The 19,490-nt window shown below is 40.7% G+C and overlaps 1 protein-coding gene across 1 annotated transcript in view; it reads right to left on the bottom strand.

Moving 5' to 3' along the window:
• LOC5517308 (sortilin-related receptor) overlaps positions 1-18,639 on the bottom strand; it is a 66,612-nt gene extending 47,973 nt beyond the window's left edge. Inside the window, exons 1-23 of the mRNA XM_048732495.1 lie at positions 18,306-18,639; positions 16,992-17,225; positions 15,677-15,838; positions 15,039-15,106; positions 13,777-13,835; positions 13,442-13,551; positions 13,268-13,357; positions 12,329-12,492; positions 11,765-11,963; positions 11,271-11,379; positions 10,808-10,881; positions 10,518-10,606; positions 8,954-9,132; positions 7,772-7,961; positions 7,379-7,489; positions 6,566-6,648; positions 5,947-6,141; positions 5,358-5,553; positions 3,080-3,281; positions 2,292-2,481; positions 1,805-1,978; positions 1,093-1,206; positions 671-787 (exon numbers count right to left, since the gene is read on the bottom strand). Coding sequence (XP_048588452.1) covers positions 671-787; positions 1,093-1,206; positions 1,805-1,978; positions 2,292-2,481; positions 3,080-3,281; positions 5,358-5,553; positions 5,947-6,141; positions 6,566-6,648; positions 7,379-7,489; positions 7,772-7,961; positions 8,954-9,132; positions 10,518-10,606; positions 10,808-10,881; positions 11,271-11,379; positions 11,765-11,963; positions 12,329-12,492; positions 13,268-13,357; positions 13,442-13,551; positions 13,777-13,835; positions 15,039-15,106; positions 15,677-15,838; positions 16,992-17,225; positions 18,306-18,584 — 3,388 coding nt within the window. The 5' untranslated portion in view covers positions 18,585-18,639. The remainder of the gene's footprint in view (positions 1-670; positions 788-1,092; positions 1,207-1,804; positions 1,979-2,291; positions 2,482-3,079; positions 3,282-5,357; positions 5,554-5,946; positions 6,142-6,565; positions 6,649-7,378; positions 7,490-7,771; positions 7,962-8,953; positions 9,133-10,517; positions 10,607-10,807; positions 10,882-11,270; positions 11,380-11,764; positions 11,964-12,328; positions 12,493-13,267; positions 13,358-13,441; positions 13,552-13,776; positions 13,836-15,038; positions 15,107-15,676; positions 15,839-16,991; positions 17,226-18,305) is intronic.
• Positions 18,640-19,490: the final 851 nt, after the last annotated feature.

Raw genomic sequence — 19,490 nt, 5'->3', positions numbered from 1 at the left:
CATTATCAACATCATCATCATCACCATTATCATGTCATTATCAACATCATCATCATCATCATGTCAGCACTGTCATCATTGCCACGCCCTTATCATCCCACAATCATTGCCACGCCCTTATCATCCCACAATCATTGCCACGCCCTTATCATCCCACAATCATTGCCACGCCCTTATCATGCCACAATCATTGTCACGCCCTTATCATCCCACAATCATTGCCACGCCCTTATCATCCCACGATGACTATCAAACCCTTATCATCCCACGATGACTATCACACCCTTATCATCCCACAATCATTGCCACGCCCTTATCACCCCACAATCATTGCCAAACCCTTATCATCCCACAATCATCGACACACCCTTATCATCCCAAAATCATCGCCAAGCCCTTATCATCCCACAATCATCGACACACCCTTATCATCCCACAATCATCGTCACACCCTTATCATCCCACAATCATCGCCACACCCTTATCATCCCACAATCATCGAAACACCCTTATCATCCCACAATCATCGAAACACCCTTATCATCCCACAATCATCGACACACCCTTATCATCCCACAATCATTGCCACGCCCTTATCACCCCACAATCTTCGCCACGCCCTTATCATCCCACAATGACTATCAAACCCTTAATCAGTCAGGGTACTCACTGCAGTTTCTTTCATCGGACATATCACCGCAATCGTTGTCATGGTCGCACCGCCATTTGGAGCTGATGCACCGCCCATTGTCGCACTTGAACTGTGATGGATTGCAAGTGCTGTATGCTGTGAACACCAGGGCGAAAAGTGATCAGAGGAACAACATTAAGATCATGGTTATGTCTGTGACGAAACATATGTGCTGTATACGGTAAAAACGAATACGACACGTGATTAGATGAAACAATATTAAGATCATGGTTATGACTTTTTTACAAACAAAAATCTCTAAAGTACTTGTCAGGTATACAGGTAGCTATTACACAGGAGATATCTCATCTTCCCCAGGCCTTGCGCTTGCTACGCAGGCTAGTGTACAGTTCAAAAGTTTGTTATGTCACACGTTGTCTTACAAACAATATTCGACTTACGGCAGTTGTTCTCGTCAGAGTTATCCCCGCAGTCGTTGTCATGGTCACATTTCCATGACGACGGGATGCACTTGCCATTACCACACTTGAACTGCCCGGGAGCACACGTACCCGCTAGAAACACATAGAAGAAAGTCACGAGAGAAATTCTTTGTCACGCAACCGGTAACACAACAACCAATGTCTTGATAGAAAGGCTTTGTCGCGCATCAGATACACACCGACCAATGACACGTTAGAAAGGAGGCTTTTTCACGCAACCGGTAACACAACAACGCGACTGAATCGACTGATGACACTTTCTTTTCAGGTTTTATTTGAATATGAAATATCTTTGAAAGCTTAGGAAAACATCATTATCATTAGACTGTTTCTTGCTTCAGAAATAGAATTAAGCCACTTTTTATTGTAATATGTATGGGATTTCTTTGTGATTTGAGAGAGTTTAGTTTAGGACTGCAGGGCCGTAGCAAGGGGTGGGGCACTAGAGGCATGCCCCCCCCCCCTCCAAATATTTTCAAAAGTTAGATTACCAGTAGGGACGTGGCTGTGCCCCCAATATTTTTCTTAATGTTTCTGTATTGTGCCCCTCCAATATTTCGAGGCCTGCTACGGCACTGGATTTAATTCCCTGATACAACATTCCTAACAGTTCGTCAATCAAACCGGCTCGAAAGACTGGGAGACTAAGACGAATTACCGTGATACCTACATAGCGTTTTGCATTGACCGTTGACCAGCACTTCCCCATTCTGGCATCGACATATGATTCGCCCAAACATCCCATTTACCGTACGCATGTTGTCCGGACATGCGCACTGGTAAGAATTAGGAGTCGGCAGGCAAAGAAAATCACAGGGGGAACGCAGCGAGCAGCTATTGTTTCCTGAATAACAGAAATTTTGTTAAAAAAAAGAAAGAAAATAATGATGCCTCATAACAGAATAGAGCCAATGGCTACGTCTCTTCAAATAAGATAAAAACACAGAAGATTACAGGGCACAAAAGCACTAAAAAACTACGACAGAGGACATGTAAAAAATGCGATGTTTTGCCTGATGCATTTCAGGGATTCAGTCGCTTTCCACAAAATGTGTTTAAGACTCAATGAGTGTCGGACTCAATACTCTAATATTCCCCAACTTACAGACGCAGGTAACACCGGCAATTTAAAAAAAAACACAGGGATCCCATTCTACCTGTCTGTGCATCCTGATGGAAGACCTTGAGATCCATGACGCCTGTGAGCCCGCTCTTGATGGTAAAGCGGCTACTGCCATCACGTTTAAGCGCACGCTGGATGGATCGAGTCGACCAGTCGTCCCAGTACATGTACTGCTGAAAAATGCTGATCGCGTATGGATGCGGGATACTCCTACTCGTCACCACCTGAAGAAGGCAAACAACTACCGTTAATACACCCAGCTTACATTAAGCGCCCTACTTCGAAGGCACAAAATATTAAATAGAGCCCACCCACCCCACCCCCCCTTCAAATAAGTCCCCAATAAAAATGTACAATTCTCGTTTTAGCATACAACTTACAATAAGCACCCCATTCGATAGCGCAAAATATTAAATAGAGCCTCTTCCTTCAAATAAGTCCCGTCTTATAAAAATGAAAACGAGTTTCCCCCGTTGACTGAATTCAATGCTAATCTAGATAATCATAGACATGCCAGTTGTTCATAAAGACGGAATTTAAAACTAAGCGCCACTTTTTTGCCATTTTAGACTCTTCTTCAAAAAAGGTTTGGACATTTTCGTTAACGAACGACCCTTTTGTTGCAACCCTTTCAATTAACTTTTATTATTGTTTTGTGCAATTCTCTAGTGTAAAAATAATTTGCAGCTCTTCTCCCTTTGGTTTTTGCTGCATTTATTTTTCTTTCTAGTACTTTTTTGTTCTTTTTTCTCGCATACACATCCCCCACCTATCTTCTTTTAATGGTCCATCGCTTAGGAAAGCATCGCCTGTTTTACACACCTGTCTCCTCTTGCCGTCCAAGTCGCTGCGCTCTATCTTGTCATACCCCGCGTCAGTCCAGTACAGCTTCTGCTCAGTGTAGTCCACCGTGATGCCATTAGGCCATCGAAGGCCCGTAGTGATGATGTCCTGTCGCTGGTCCCCGGACATAAAGGCCCGGACAATACGAGCAGACTGACCCCAGTCCGTCCAGTACATGTATCTACGAGATACGCGAGTAAGCGAGTAAGTACATGCATAGTATCGTCCAGTACATGTAACAACAAAGCAAGGAGTAAAGCAGAGACCCGCAAGTGCATGGATAGTATCGTCCAGTACATGAAACAACACAGCAAGGAGTAAGGCAGAGACCCGCAAGTGCATGGATAGTATTGTCCAGTACATGTATCTACACAACGAGGGGTAAAGCAGAGACCCTGCGAGTGCATGGACAGTATCGTCCAGTACATGTAACAACACAGCAAGGAGTAAAGCAGAGACCCTGCGAGTGCATGGATAGTATTGTCCAGTACATGTATCTACACAACGAGGGGTAAAGCAGAGACCCTGCGAGTGCATGGATAGTATTGTCCAGTACATGTATCTACACAACGAGGGGTAAAGCAGAGACCCTGCGAGTGCATGGATAGTATTGTCCAGTACATGTATCTACACAACGAGGGGTAAAGCAGAGACCGGCGAGTAGGAACACTTACAGTATCGTCCAGTACATGAAACAACACAGTGAGGGATAAAGAAGAAACCCGTAAGTAAGAACATGCACAGTATCATCGAGTACATGTATCAACACAGCAAGAAGTAAAGCAGAGACCCACGAGTAAGAACATGCACAGTATCATCGAGTACATGTATCAACACAGCAAGAAGTAAAGCAGAGACCCACGAGTAAGAACATGCACAGTATCATCGAGTACATGTATCAACACAGCAAGAAGTAAAGCAGAGACCCACGAGTAAGAACATGCACAGTATCATCGAGTACATGTATCAACACAGCAAGAAGTAAAGCAGAGACCCACGAGTAAGAACATGAACAGTATCATCGAGTACATGTATCAACACAGCAAGAAGTAAAGCAGAGACCCACGAGTACGAACATGAACAGTATCATCGAGTACATGTATCAACACAGCAAGAAGTAAAGCAGAGACCCGCGAGTAAGAACATGCACAGTATCATCGAGTACATGTATCAACACAGCAAGAAGTAAAGCAGAGACCCACGAGTAAGAACATGCACAGTATCATCGAGTACATGTATCAACACAGCAAGAAGTAAAGCAGAGACCCACGAGTACGAACATGAACAGTATCATCGAGTACATGTATCAACACAGCAAGAAGTAAAGCAGAGACCCACGAGTACGAACATGCACAGTATCATCGAGTACATGTATCAACACAGCAAGAAGTAAAGCAGAGACCCACGAGTAAGAACATGCACAGTATCATCGAGTACATGTATCAACACAGCAAGAAGTAAAGCAGAGACCCACGAGTAAGAACATGAACAGTATCATCGAGTACATGTATCAACACAGCAAGAAGTAAAGCAGAGACCCACGAGTAAGAACATGAACAGTATCATCGAGTACATGTATCAACACAGCAAGAAGTAAAGCAGAGACCCACGAGTAAGAACATGCACAGTATCATCGAGTACATGTATCAACACAGCAAGAAGTAAAGCAGAGACCCACGAGTAAGAACATGCACAGTATCATCGAGTACATGTATCAACACAGCAAGAAGTAAAGCAGAGACCCACGAGTAAGAACATGCACAGTATCATCGAGTACATGTATCAACACAGCAAGAAGTAAAGCAGAGACCCACGAGTAAGAAAATGCACAGTATCATCGAGTACATGTATCAACACAGCAAGAAGTAAAGCAGAGACCCACGAGTAAGAAAATGCACAGTATCATCGAGTACATGTATCAACACAGCAAGAAGTAAAGCAGAGACCCACGAGTAAGAACATGCACAGTATCGTCGAGTACATGTATCAACACAGCAAGAAGTAAAGCAGAGACCCACGAGTAAGAACATGAACAGTATCATCGAGTACATGTATCAACACAGCAAGAAGTAAAGCAGAGACCCACGAGTAAGAACATGCACAGTATCATCGAGTACATGTATCTCAAGGCGAGGGGTAAAAAGAGACCTGCGAGTAAGAACATGTATAGTGTTGTCCACCTTTAATGACTAGGCAATGGATCGTGAGGACGGGTTGGTGGACCCTTGAAAGCTATCATCCAGATGACACGACTTACCCCCTGACTGGATCAAGTACCAGGGCCCTTGGCCTGTCCAAATTATCTTTGAACAGGACCTTGCGGTACCGCCCATCCTTCCTGGACACCTCAATCTTTTTGGCTCCCGCGTCCACCCAGTAAAGGTTGTTGCTAAGCCAGTCCAGGGCAAGTCCCTCTACCTGCTGAGTAATGCCGTGTAATACTTGGGTGATTCCTGGAAAAAAAAACAGTGATCAGGAAATGTTCAGACCCCTTTTAAATGTTATCAACTTCTATTACCATTATACAAATCTGTGATGAAGAATCTGGCCCTAGGATACATCAGAAGTGAACAACATTGCAAGAGTTTTTTTGAAGTGGACGGGGGAGCAATTGCTTAGCTCTCGATATAGAAACAATAAAGATGTGTAGTCAGATCAGATAAACCGCTGTATGTTACTGTGTGTCACGCTTGGTGCAAAAATTAGCCCATTTAATGTCATGGCTACCTGGTGCAACAATTAGCCCATTTAATGTCACGCCTACCTGACCCATTAAGGAAGGACGGCTGTATGGTACTGTGTGTCACGCTTGGTGCAACAATTAGCCCATTTAATGTTACGCCTACCTGACCCATTAAGGAAGGACCGCTGTATGGTATCTGCTGTAATGTCAGCCCAGTAGACACAGTTTTCCCTATAGTCAAAATCCAGTGCAATGGCATTCCTCAGTCCTGACAGGGGTAGGGTCGACTCAAGATGGTCGCCCAATGTGACCCGCCTGATAGATGTTCGCTGAGCATACAACAGGAACTGAAGGAGAGCTGTGAACATTAGAGACTACATTAGCCCAGCATTTTGTCAAAAAGCACAATACCAATACAGCAACTTATGCATCCAATGGAGCTCATGCATTATTCAATGAAGTTCAATCGATTAAGTATTTTAACCTTGCTACACTGACGTACAACTGTGAATTATTGGAATATTCTTATTTGGACTACATGTGATGTACTAGTGTACACTATGTAGCATTTGTATCGAATTAAGCGTTGCAGTGATTTTTGTGTGTGTGTGTGTGTGATCATGTGTGATCATGTGTGATCTTCAATGCATTGAAAATGTTAGGACTTTCTGGCCCTAAGGCGTTTTTCTTTTTCTTTTTCTTTTTTTTTTTCCACTGTTGTGCATCATGGATGTATCATGTTACACTGGCTATTTCAATTGGACATATCCAATTTTACTTACATGGTACAGGGCAGGAGATTTTGTAGGGGGCATACACATCTTCAAGTCCCTTCTCACATGTGTCACCTGACACTTTACGATACCTAAAACATAAGAGGAACTAAAACGATATGCTGGAGTTCTTATAGAAGAATCTGATGAAACTTTATGAGATCGATGCTTGCCTCATTGTACAAACTACTGTATGGTAAGGAACTGTGCATGACTCACCACCCAATTACATATTCCCTTGGCCTCGGCAGAACACCTCAAACTTAGCCGTTTATTATTTTACGAGGAAGTTACTAAGTATGTTAATAACACAAGGCTGGAAACTTAATTCTGACTACCTCAGCTTTAGCGTTTTTTTTTTTCTGCAGGATTTTAAGCAGTCCTAATAACTGACAACGGTAAAGGATGGGAGAGAGATGCAACTATCCCCAAATCGAGTTTTTTAAGCAATCCGCCTAAAAACCTGTGAAAAATGATTTTTGAACGTCAATTTTAGCTTTCCGTCGATGGTCGGGACATAGCAGTTGGTCAAATGGCATCCTTGGAATGTAATTTGCATAGACAGCATGGCCCACACCACCCTAGACCTGACTTGTCTTTCTCACAGTTTCCTCACTAACTTTCTAAATTGTGAGTTGTTGTGAAACGTAATATGTGCAGCTATGGGGAGTACATGCGGACTGTCAACCTTTGCAACCTGTCGATCTGGAAGAGGGATGGAGAAGGGACAAGGAGAAGTCCACTAACATCAAAGAGGTCAATCGGGGTGGGCGCTAGGCTAGAGAAAGCATGACACGGCTGCTTTAACCCAGACTTACTTACCCTTTTGTCTTGGTGTAGAAAGTTCCAGGGAGACAGGTGGGGGGGATAGTGGTTGGTGGAATCCCATCAGGGACACATCTAGAGCCGAACGACAGTCTGAAGCCGACATCACTAGGAGAAAAGAACAAAAAAAGAAGCTTCAAGTAAGAAAATACATATAAAACAGTGCACACAAAAGGTCAGTGTATCCACGTTATTTGGAGCTCGGATAACTCCAGTTCCCACTAGTTAGAATTTCGGCTTCCCACGAAAGTTCGAGTTACCCAATGTATTCCCCTGATGATTCTGTTCCTGACATTTGGTCAATATGGCAAAAACTGGTAGCGACTCCCAAAAATGTTAGTCTATATCATAACTTCTTTTGGTGTATCACTGCAAGCGCATATACAGTACCATTCAAAGTCTTCTCTGGTACAAGGGCAGTTCTGCTCTGTGATTGGCCTATCATAATCATAGCCATTAAAGCAATGCGCATGTGCAATGCGGCGTTCGTAGATAGTTTTCCTTCCCATGAGGCACCAGGACCCGTTTCTCTGATCTGATGGGATCCATGTTTTGTAGTCTTGAGGCACACAAGGTGACCCTGGTTATGCGAAGAAAAAAACAGAGATTTGTTCATTAGCAGCCATCTAACGTTAGCTGACATAATCACTGGAAAATGTACTGGAAGGCCCAAATAACATTTTATGGTCCAAAACCAAAAATAGACAAATATCTATGAGTTCAATGCATTACGCAGAACACTATTTCATCCTATATTGTATTCAGAGTGCTATTTAATATTTTCAGAGACCCTGGTTATGTGAAAAAACAACAGATTAATTCATTACCTGCCATCTATCGTTAGCTGACAGAAACACTAAAAAAATTGACTAGAAGGTCAGAATAACATTTTATAATCCAAAACCCAAAACAGACATGTGAGGTCAGTGACACATTCTGCTGAGCACTATTTTGTCACTATACCGGGCTCAGAACTTTATTTCACATTTTTAGATAATTTGATATATTTTTTTTCAAGATTTGTCAAAATAGAGCAGGCAGATTTTAAAGACCATTTTCAAATAATTCCTCCTACTTGGCTATTTTGCCGTTTAATGTTGAGCGTAGATGAAAAATACCTTATAGATCTCTTTAATTTCGCGACATTTAAGCCCCGCGAAATCCTATTCCTATTATTAATTAACTTAAACATCGCAAAATTCAATACATTTGCCGTTTTGTTTCCCTAGTCAAGAATTATCCTCTTCGTGAAAATAGTATGCTACCCGGAACTAGGAAACGGTGCAAAACGAGAGAGAGTTCATTCTTCTCCCTGTGTTTTTACGATGTTTTTGCGATTTTTATCAGTTCTACAAATAAGATTTCTAGGTGAAAGATCGTGATTCAAAATTAACTAGCATAGGAAATTGGAATTCGCCACCGTGGCGAACAAAGTTAGCAATAGAATTCACCACATAGGGAAGTAATTTACATTTTGTGGCGAGCGGTAGCGCGCAGGCAGCAAAGGTAAATGTAGGAACATTCACCAAACTATTTATCGGGCACAATGTCAGTGACGTCATTTTCCCTCACCTAGGACTCTTCTGAGGTTAATCTGGACTATGGTCCACCTGTGGTGCCCGGAATGCGAGCCAAAGATAGTGAAGGAGGCACTTTGTTCCCCTGGCTCTGTAAGGAGTCCATACACCACCATCCGGTCATCTTGTAGGAACTCATACGTCAGCCAGGTCTCACCGTCGTTCCAGCTATAGCTGTACCCCGCACATAAAAATACTGTCAACCAATTTAATGGTGACTGCATGGAAAAAGGCATAGGCATGCAGTAGAAGAACAAATATGAGAAAAGGAAGGGGAGAATTAGTTCTTTGTACATTAAAATATGAGACACAATATTATTGTTTTCTTTTTCACATTATCCCCCCACCCTACAGAGCCAACACTTTAAAACTAAACCCACTAAATCAAACAGAGAAAAGAAAAAAAAAGAAAATAACTAAAAAAAACGACATGAAATGTTGGCAAAGAAAAGGAGTCAAGAAACCAAGATGGGTAGTAACGATTTGTGACACGAATAAACAATCTTCAGGGGCATACAGATTTGTTCACAATTGTTTTTTATTAATTCAAAATCTAACGAAATACACCCGAATAACATAAGTTAGCAAAGGAACGTTGCTGGGCATGTTCAAGATGGGCCTCATGTGGCTAACAATAGATAGTGTTAGCAAGGAAGACAGAACATGCATTCCTCCCCCCTGCTAAAAGCAGTCTCATGTCCTGTGACCAGACAAGCATCCCTCCCCCCTGCTAAAAGCGGTCTCATGTCCTGTGACCAGACAAGCATTCCTCCACCTGCTAAAAGCGGCCTCATGTCCTGTGACCAGACAAGCATTCCTCCACCTGCTAAAAGCGGTCTCGTGTCCTGTGACCAGACAAGCATTCCTTCCCCCCTGCTAAAAGCGGTCTCGTGTCCTGTGACCAGACAAGCATTCCTCCCCCTGCTAAAAGCGGTCTCATGTCCTGTGACCAGACAAGCATTCCTCCACCCTGCTAAAAGCGGTCTCGTGTCCTGTGACCAGACAAGCATTCCTCCGCCTGCTAAAAGCGGTCTCGTGTCCTGTGACCAGACAAGCATTCCTCCACCTGCTAAAAGCGGTCTCGTGTCCTGTGAATAGACAAGCATTCCTCCACCCTGCTAAAAGCGGTCTTGTGTCCTGTGACCAGACAAGAATTCCTCTCCCCTGCTAAAAGCGGTCTCGTGTCCTGTGACCAGACAAGCATTCCTCCCCCTGCTAAAAGCGGTCTCGTGTCCTGTGACCAGACAAGCATTCCTCCCCCTGCTAAAAGCGGCCTCATGTCCTGTGACCAGACAAGCATTCCTCCACCTGCTAAAAGCGGCCTCATGTCCTGTGACCAGACAAGCATTCCTCCCCCTGCTAAAAGCGGCCTCATGTCCTGTGACCAGACAACCATTCCTCCCCCTTGCTAAAAGCGGTCTCATGTCCTGTGACCAGACAACCATTCCTCCCCCCTGCTAAAAGCGGTCTCATGTCCTGTGACCAGACAAGCATTCCTCCCCCCTGCTAAAAGCCGTCTCATGTCCTGTGAACAGACAAGCATTCCTCTCGCTACTCACTAGATAAGGTTGGTGAGCGTTTTCCTTGGCACTGCAACAAAGATCCCGCCATGATCACCAAAATTGTAGAAAAACGAACCCTTTAAAAGCTGAAAATGTAGCAAAAAAGAAACAAAGAAAATAGTTAGGGTCTTGAAGCACTGCAATCACAGAAAATCTCTATGATGCAGTTCTATTAGTGATCATAAGCTAGTACCGGAAACCTGAAAGTTTGGCAACAATTTTTTGGGCCAAATTGCATATTTTTTATTTGTACTGTATTCTACAAATGTTAATGAACAGTTCAGTACCTGATGCCATGAGTATCCAGCGTCACTTGATAAATACAAGTCTCCCTGAACCCGAAGGTTACTTCCAAGAGTACCTGAAGAAAAGAAAAAAAAAAATGGGTAATTCACTGTTACCATTCTGCAATGAAAGTGAGTTTTTTTATTTGATTTGAATCCCCAAAACTGTGTAGATTGACTTGAGATCTGTGTAGGCGGAGATGTGCATAGCCATTGATGGTATACTAAAAAGTCTAAGAATTTTCGATTATTTGAAAATGGAAGACCGCTTTTGGTAGCTAAAGGGGTGGGATAGGGGTTGATAGGTACGCAAGTTGCAATTGAGTTCCCTTAGGGATGTTTTAGTATTTTTAGTACTCATATAATTAACTGGAAGCTTTTGCAAATAGACCATCAAATTTTCAAATATAAGCCAATAAAAAAGTAGTTTCTCATGATCATCCTTTAACAAACTGTGAATACTAACCCATTGCAAGAATAATTCCTGGTGCTGATGTCTTGGATAACATCGGGGAGTACTTGGTGTAGGGGTAGTACTTGCCAAATTCTTGGGACACATGAAGAGAGCAGGAGGGCTGTGGATTTCAAGCAAGTCCATCAGGCTGTCATTTTACGTCTCTACAAATTAAACCCTCATGTGGCTTTTGGTCATAGGATTATGATTTGATAACTGCCATTTGCACTTGACAACATTAACAAATACACTCATGATTGCATAATTCTCTAAAAAGATCAAGACCCCAAAAGAGGTGCCAAACCAGGGCTTCTGGAATTACGTGGAAAAAAAACCAAAATTACGCGGGATTCTTTGTACCCTTATAAGACTTGATGAATTCCAGACTAATTTCAATATCTCTCCTCTCAAACAATTCTAAACAGAACATAGACTGAAGTTTTCTCCTCTTAGTTAGAGACTGTTCAAAATCTATCAGTATAACGCATTGTTTTGTGTGTACTTACCAGAGTACAGTTTAGAGGCTTGCCTCTGTAATCATTCTTGGGAGCCGCAATGGCACTCCATTCCCCTCCCTTGTCATATGTGATGAGCGACATGATATTACGATGCCCCACAGAGCCGGCTGTCAGCTGACTTGCAATGTACACACCCCTTATGCCGTCAACTTTGTGCAGGTCAACAAATGAGTGATCAATGTAATGTCTGCAATACAAGTCACCAGTTACTGTGGCTGGCACTTTCTTATGTCATTTCATGGCATTGTGGAAGGGTTTATATGTTAAAGAAACTTAGGGTGGAAAACATTAAACAATTCAAAATGTTAGATTATCGCTGTTTACAGAGTTCAGACACCTAGTATTTTTTTTAAGCATGGCTATGATCCAATTAAACACCCCAAATTATATCCCTTGGGATGAAATGGTTGGTTTCAAGCAATGCGCAATTTTTAACCAGAAAAAGCTATTGACAAAATCAAAGTTCATGGAGTAGGCCTACTTGTTAATACAATGGTGGACCAAAGATATAAAAAAAAACAATATCCCTTATGTGAAGCACAGTATGTTTACCTGAGCCATGTGCTTCCTGTCTTGACAGAAAAGTAGAGGACCCTCTCAAGTGACATGCTGTAACTGAGGCCTGTGGAGTCGGAGATGTAGAGATGGGTGGTTTGGCTGCTATGACTAACAGCCAGGAACACTTGGTTCTCAGATGCATCAGCCACAAGGAAATCCTGAGGAGAGGAATACAGAGTTTGGAATCATGAAAGGACTGCTGTAAGAAAAGTTGATATTAATTTACAATAGAATAGACTAAAAACGAGATGTCATCTTACCCCCTAGTAACAACAATGGACAACTTAACCCCCCTCTCCACCTTTCTACCCCTAATCAGGGCTTCTGGAATTACGCGCTTGTGCGGAAGCACATAATTTGGCTTTCTCAGCGTAATCCGTGTAAACAACAAAATTTCCGTGTAATATCGCGTAATTTGGCTAAATTATGGAAGACAAAACATTTTAGTGCACAACTGATGTGTTCTTTTAGGGTTTTTACCTCTATTTCTCATAAAAAAAGAGAGATATTCTTTGTAAGAGTGCGATATTTCGAACTGAATTTCGAAAACAAATAAAATGACTAGGCGCTAAACCAAGAAGGCCTAGGACTAACAATAAAATACCTCGCCTAAAATATTTTCGCTAAAAATTAACCTTTTCAAGTTATTTTGTGCTTTAGCGCGTAATTCTTTAGCGTGTAATTTAGCGCGTAATTCAGTAAAAAATCCTGCAAAATTTTGATTTGTAAGAAACATGTATTGCAAAATCCCGTGTAATTTAGCATGTAATGATTTATTTTCCGCATAATTTAGCTCATAATTTAGCAAAGATTCCCATGTAATTTTGAGTTTTTTTTCGCGTAATTCCAGAAGCACTGCCTACTGTCAGACAAGAAGAATTTTATCTACTGCCATGTATGATAAAGCCTCCTAAATGTATCAATTATACTTACCAATATTGGAAGACGGGTAGATATTTTTGCCGTCTTGAATGGTTGCCTATCAACAGACACAAGGAGAGAGAGGCCCGAGCCTGATGTAGTCTGGGAAAAGAAAGGAGATTAGACGATACAACACACTATTATTACAGAATAGAGAGAATCGACTGTACATGCAAAGCAACTTACTTTGGAAGCAAACATGAAGTTGTCAACTACTTCAAAATCGTTGACACCGGACACAAGAGAGACTGCACTATTAGAGAAGTAGTCTGTCTTTACAACAATGGATTTCCCTCCTACAAACAGAATATCATAAAAAAGGCTCAAATGGGAAACTAACAGGTGAGAACCACATGCCTGCCTTGGAGAGGGGACTTGAGATAATTTTATTCTCATTCTAAGCCTGGCATAACAATAACCAAGCAAACAATAATAACTTTCATATAAATCTAAGTTTTAGCTGTTCTGGATCTCACAGGAATTATTAATGAAAGGTCATTTTTCCTCAGAAAATAACTTACCTAGAAGTTCCTGCCTCTCAACATACAGAGTGTTCGCATCGTCAAGTGGAGGAATGCCCCTACAACAACAACAACAAAGAGATGCTAATTTTTCACAAAATGCCACCTGATACAATGGTCAGTTGATATCTGAAATTTGTAAGTTTGAAGTCTACATGTTGATATGCCATACCCTGTCTTTGATAGCTTTTGATGCTCAGATTTTAACTGGCCTTTTGTTTACAAAGTCGTAAAAAACTGTGCTTAAAACCAACCAAGAACTTTTGCAATTTTTGCACTGGCTGTGGTCTTGCGTAACCTTTTTGAGCCATCAGAACAGCTTAGTGTTCAAAGCAGGGCTTCTGGAATTACGCGCTTGTGCGGAAGCGCGTAATTTGGCTTTTTTCCGCGTAATCCACAAATTTCCGCGTAATTTGGCTAAATTTTTGAAAGACAAAACATTTAATTTCACAGCTGATGTGTTCTTTTAAGGTTCTTACCTCTATTTCTCGTAAAAAAAGAGAGATATTCTTCATAAGAGCTGAATTTCGAAAACAAATAAAATGACTAGCCGTTCTTTGCTAAATCGCGAAGGCCTAGGACTAATAATAAAATACCTTTTTTAATTGGCTAGTGGCTAGAAGCCAATGTAAACTTGCCTAAGATATTTTCACGCAAACCTTATTTCGTGCTTTCCTTCGGTACAAAATGTATTTTGGGCATAACAGTTGATATTCCGTGTAATATAGTATGTAATTCAGTAAAAAATAACGCAAAATTTTGATTTTTAAAGAAAAATGTATTGCAAAATCCCGCGTAATTTAGCGCGTAATGATTGATTTTCCACGTAATTTAGCGCATAATTTAGCAAAGAATCCCGCATAATTTGGAGTTTTTTCCCACGTAATTCCAGAAGCCCTGTCAAAGGTAATAAAATATTTCCTGCTTCATTTTCTTTACTAATTGACAAATGCACTGCAATTTTCATTGTACAGTATAATAGGGGACTCGTGCTAAGAGATCACGTTACTGTTCGGGTGACAAACTAGTGTAAAAAAGCAACAAAAAGCAACTTATTCAGTGCTTACAAAAAAAGCAGATTTTTTTTTTTCAGAAAGGGTTTAGTTTCATTTAAAGATTTTATTTTTTCATTGTTGCCGGGTGTGATGGGCGCAGCTATTTCTGATTTTTTGTTTGTTTGATTAGTTTGTTTTGAATTTGCCACCCGGAACGGTCACATGGTCTTTTAGCACTAGTCCTATAATTCCCTAAGATGGACTTACCAGAAGAACGACCTCACTTGTTCATCTTTGAGTACCCACGTGAAGCCAAAGTCTTGAGAGACAAAGAGCTGGAGAAAAAGATATTCGGAACACATGAAGAACCATAACTTTTGAAAATCATCCTTATATATTATTTTTTCCAGTTAGTGGTACTTGACAAAAATGCATATTATGCACTTTCAGTAAACTCCAACAGAAAAAATTATATTGCAGAGGTCTTATTATGCAAACCACAATTAAAGAGTGAGACATTGCAATCAATATTTTTTGCATCAAAATTTGTATTTTTTTTTTACAATTACATTGTGGTCATTTCCAACCAGGGGCTTAGTACCCCCCCCCCCCCTCCCTTCTCCTACTACACAGCCAACCAGGGTATAAACATGCAGACTTCAAAGTTTGCAATGTAGACATTTACCTCAAAATCAAATGGATAAGAGAGCCAAAGACAAAACTTAAAGATTGGGATTAAAATTTTGAGGTTGTATGTAGATACCAGAGGGCAAGGTCCCCCTTTCCCACTGCTTCGTCAAACAAGAGTCAAGCAATGTCATGCCAAGGGCCCATGATTAATAAATGAATAACTGGAGATTAAATTGAAACCTGAGAAAGGAAGCAAGGTTTTCCATGTCTCTTACCCTTTTAACAGATGCTGTTGTATCATAAGCCAAGACAACATCAGCATTAGTGGGATGGAACAGGATTTTGTCGGCAGTAAATGACAGCTCAGTTTTGGTAAATGTGTTGCAGTCATCTAGCGTGGCGAACATAAGCTTGCGCACCTTGTCCACAAATAGATACTACAAGAAAACAATTACCAGGGGTTTCATTAAGCCCCGGCGGCTAGCGGAAACGCCAGCTATTTTCCATCGAGAGCCAGCTACTCTTTTTTTAAAGTCGACTTAAGGTATTTCTCTTGAAATGGTTCTACAACCCAGAATTTTTTAAAACTTGGCATAAACAATATCGAAGCTAAGGGCTTTCAAAAAATGTAATAAAAAAATAGGGGAACTGACCCGGTTTTCACAACAGAGGGGCGTAGAGTTGATGCGTTTTTACTGATCGCGCAAGGAAAAATCCTAACTCTTAGTTTTCAAAAAGAGTGCCTATAGTCTTTAGAAAATTAAGTTCTGTTTGTCGAGCTGCCAAAATCCGATCTCCTAAACAATAACCCGTAGTAGCTTATGTTCAAAACAAATCACATTTTAAGAGATCGCACAAAAAGACGTTGTTTTCGCCACTATTCATACGGTAAAAAGCGCCATTTTAAAGTATTTTTACGGCTTGAAGATAAATAACAAAACTTCTACAACCCAACTTTTTTTCTTCTTTCAGTATATCATTTTTCCGTATATATTTAACTATTTGAGCAAATAAAAAATGGGGGTATCTGACTTCGTTTCTCTGTCAAAGCGATTTTAAGTAAAAAACGTGCAACTTTTGCTGTATTTCTTGTACAACTGTGGCGCGCGCGCAATTAATACCGGAAAATTTGAACAAACAGCGTGCGCCACTATGCGCAGAAGGGGTGCGTAGTGCAATTCAAGGGAATTACCTTAAGTTTTATTTAAACTAAAAAGATAATTACTTCCACCCCCTACTTATCAATCTCCACTGCCTACTCTGAAAGTTAATAAAATCCCTTTTGCAGTATAGGTGTGAAAACTGATCTTTAAAAGGGGGCCTATCATAGGTGGATCAAATCCTGCAAGTGAAGTTATAATATAGAGCAAATCATTGGTAGAGTCTTAAAGGTACTTTAACATTTGAAGTATATACTCAATAGAGTTTTTCAAAACTCTAATAGTGAAGTGGAATATACTGTACCCCCACCCCCCTTCCTTTTCTTGTGAGCATGACAAGACCCATATATACATCTGGTAGTGCAAGACAAAATAATGTTCCCAGATAGCAAATTTCCCACACATACAACATACTGCATAATATACCCACCCTGTTGTTGTCCACTGGAGAGGCATAGAAAAGTGTGATTGAAGCAATACTGCCAGACGACTGGTTGAAAAGAGAGGTATAATTTGAAAAGCTCCTCCCATAATCTTTGGATATCCAGACAAAGCTTGTACTTCTTGGCCCTGGATTAGGATCACGTGTCAGCACAACAATGGTATCCTTGCTGTCCCCCGCCCAGTGGACGTAGGCCATAAGGTGACTGTCATTCAGATGCAGCTGTGGAATAAATACAAGATTTAAGATGACAAGGCCAGAGAGTAATTATAATTTCAATGAGTTGAACTAAGTTTTAATTTAAGCAATTCGGCCAATTGGCATATAATAATCTATCTTAAATAGAAACAGGAATGCTTGATGAGTTGTCAATCAGATATGTTTCTTGTACCCCCCCCCCCCCCCTCCGCATACCAGACTGACTGATCAGCAGCCGCTCAAGGGCTGAACAATATTAAGGATAAGGTAATTAAGATTAAGATTTGATGTGTCTTCACTAGGTGGTGCACTGAGAAGGGTTGGCAAATTAAAATGCTCGTGGCACCGCAAGGGCTTAGAAATCATCAAATTTGGAAGATAGAGCAGATCTAATTTGTTTGACACAAAATGATTGAACAATTGAATTCAATAAATATATTATGGTAGCTACAAGGAAAATTGGTTATTTTAAACAGTCTGATTCTTTACTTGAATAATTTGCTAAAATAATATAACAATTATGCACCAATTCTTAAAATAACGGTATAAGTTACTTTCTAATCATTTCTTTTTACGCACCAGCGCATCTTCAGAAAGTGTAAACAACAGACTTAATTTTGCGCAACGCAGAGAATGAAATATGCACAACTCGAAGTTAGACTCTATGAAGTCCAATTATTATGTAATATATCATCATAAGGAAAGCGCAAAAGATCGAATTTTACTATCAACATTTAATCATGTTTTCTTACCGCTTTCTTACGTTTTTTTTTTTTTTTTTTTTTTTTTTGTAAAGCGGAAGTGAAAGTAACCCAGTGAATTCAAAAGGTGCACAAGTTGTCATTTGAAACCCGCTAAAACATGACTGTCAAAAAATACAAACATATGCAAGTACAGATAGCTATAAGCAAACACGAATTGCGGGACGTTTTCCGTAGCAACAAGATAAGAACGGGTTTTCAAGCTGACAATTTAATTGAAGGCTTTGTAATCCTCTTTACTTATATATCATAGGGCAACAAGGATAAACTCCAAGAAACTTCTCTCTCAGGGAATACAAACGTGTAATATTAGTTTAAAAAAAGCCATCAGCTTATACAATACCTCTTTGACATCTGGAGTTTGATCAGGATTGACTCCACGGCGAGCACGAACTCTGGCTTTCTGCACAATCTTCTCCAATGTAAATTTGCTGCTGACCGATTTTGACAAAGTTTCGTCGTCGACACCGACTTCGTACAAATCTTTCGGAGCACCTGGTTGAGGTTTTGAGCGCTGTACAAAGACGTGCCGAGACAATAGCTCTTTATCCTGTGTTTCCTGTACAGTGGAACATATTTGAAGCACTGTTAAGGCCAGAAACAGCGCTAGTTTGAGCGCCATGTTTTCATCTGGCGTAGTGTAAAGTAGCGCGTTTACGGAATGGTACCGAGTTGTGTTACGGCTCACGTGATAACGTGACATTTTATTCAACACTTACCAAGTATAGACGTCATAGGCTATTTTTAAAATTTTCAAAACACAACAACAACAAAAAGTAAAATATAAAAAAATATATTGAAGGAACGAGTTTCAACAGTTAGGACACTAAAGAAACTCCCAATGAGTAAATTTTATTTTAGCTATTGTAAAGGGGTGGATGATGATGATGACTTTCAAAATCTAAAATAAATAGTTGGGTTTCTTTCAATGGTCAAATTGTAGTAAATTTTGTGAGGGCAACCCTTCTACTTCAAAGACATTATTATTATATTAGAGACTTTGTTATTATAAGCTTATTTGTAATAAATCATCATTAGATTAAAACAAAATACTATACAGGTATCCAAGTAGGAAAAAAAAGACTGGATTCAACTCAAGGGCACAAAACGGATCTGTTCCGCAAAATATCTGTTCCACAGCCCGTTGTTTTGCGGCTGGGTAGATGTGAGTACCCACGGTTGCTGGGGAAAAATCCTCCCGAATTGTTCTGCTGGCAAATTTTGTGGAGTCGAGCTAATTGTGCTGGGAATATTATTATTATTTTTTTTTTGGGGGGGGGGGGAGGGGGGGGGCGCTGAAGCGGATTTAGAAAAAAAAATCGTCCCAATCGGTTATTACGGGCAATTATACATGTGCTGGAAAAAATGAATGGTCCCTCATGGGGGATAACAAAAACCTTTCCCAGCAACTTTTAAAATGGATATTTTCGGCATCAGAACATATTCAAACGGCGAAATATGCCATTTTAACGTGTACCGGGAAGGAGGTTGTATGCCCTTGTCAAATCACTTCTATATATCAGGCAAT

Source organism: Nematostella vectensis, chromosome 9, assembly GCF_932526225.1.
Source record: "Nematostella vectensis chromosome 9, jaNemVect1.1, whole genome shotgun sequence".
Lineage (NCBI taxonomy): Eukaryota > Metazoa > Cnidaria > Anthozoa > Actiniaria > Edwardsiidae > Nematostella > Nematostella vectensis.
Note: the sequence above shows the minus strand (reverse complement) of the source record. Positions and strands in the feature narration are given on the sequence as shown.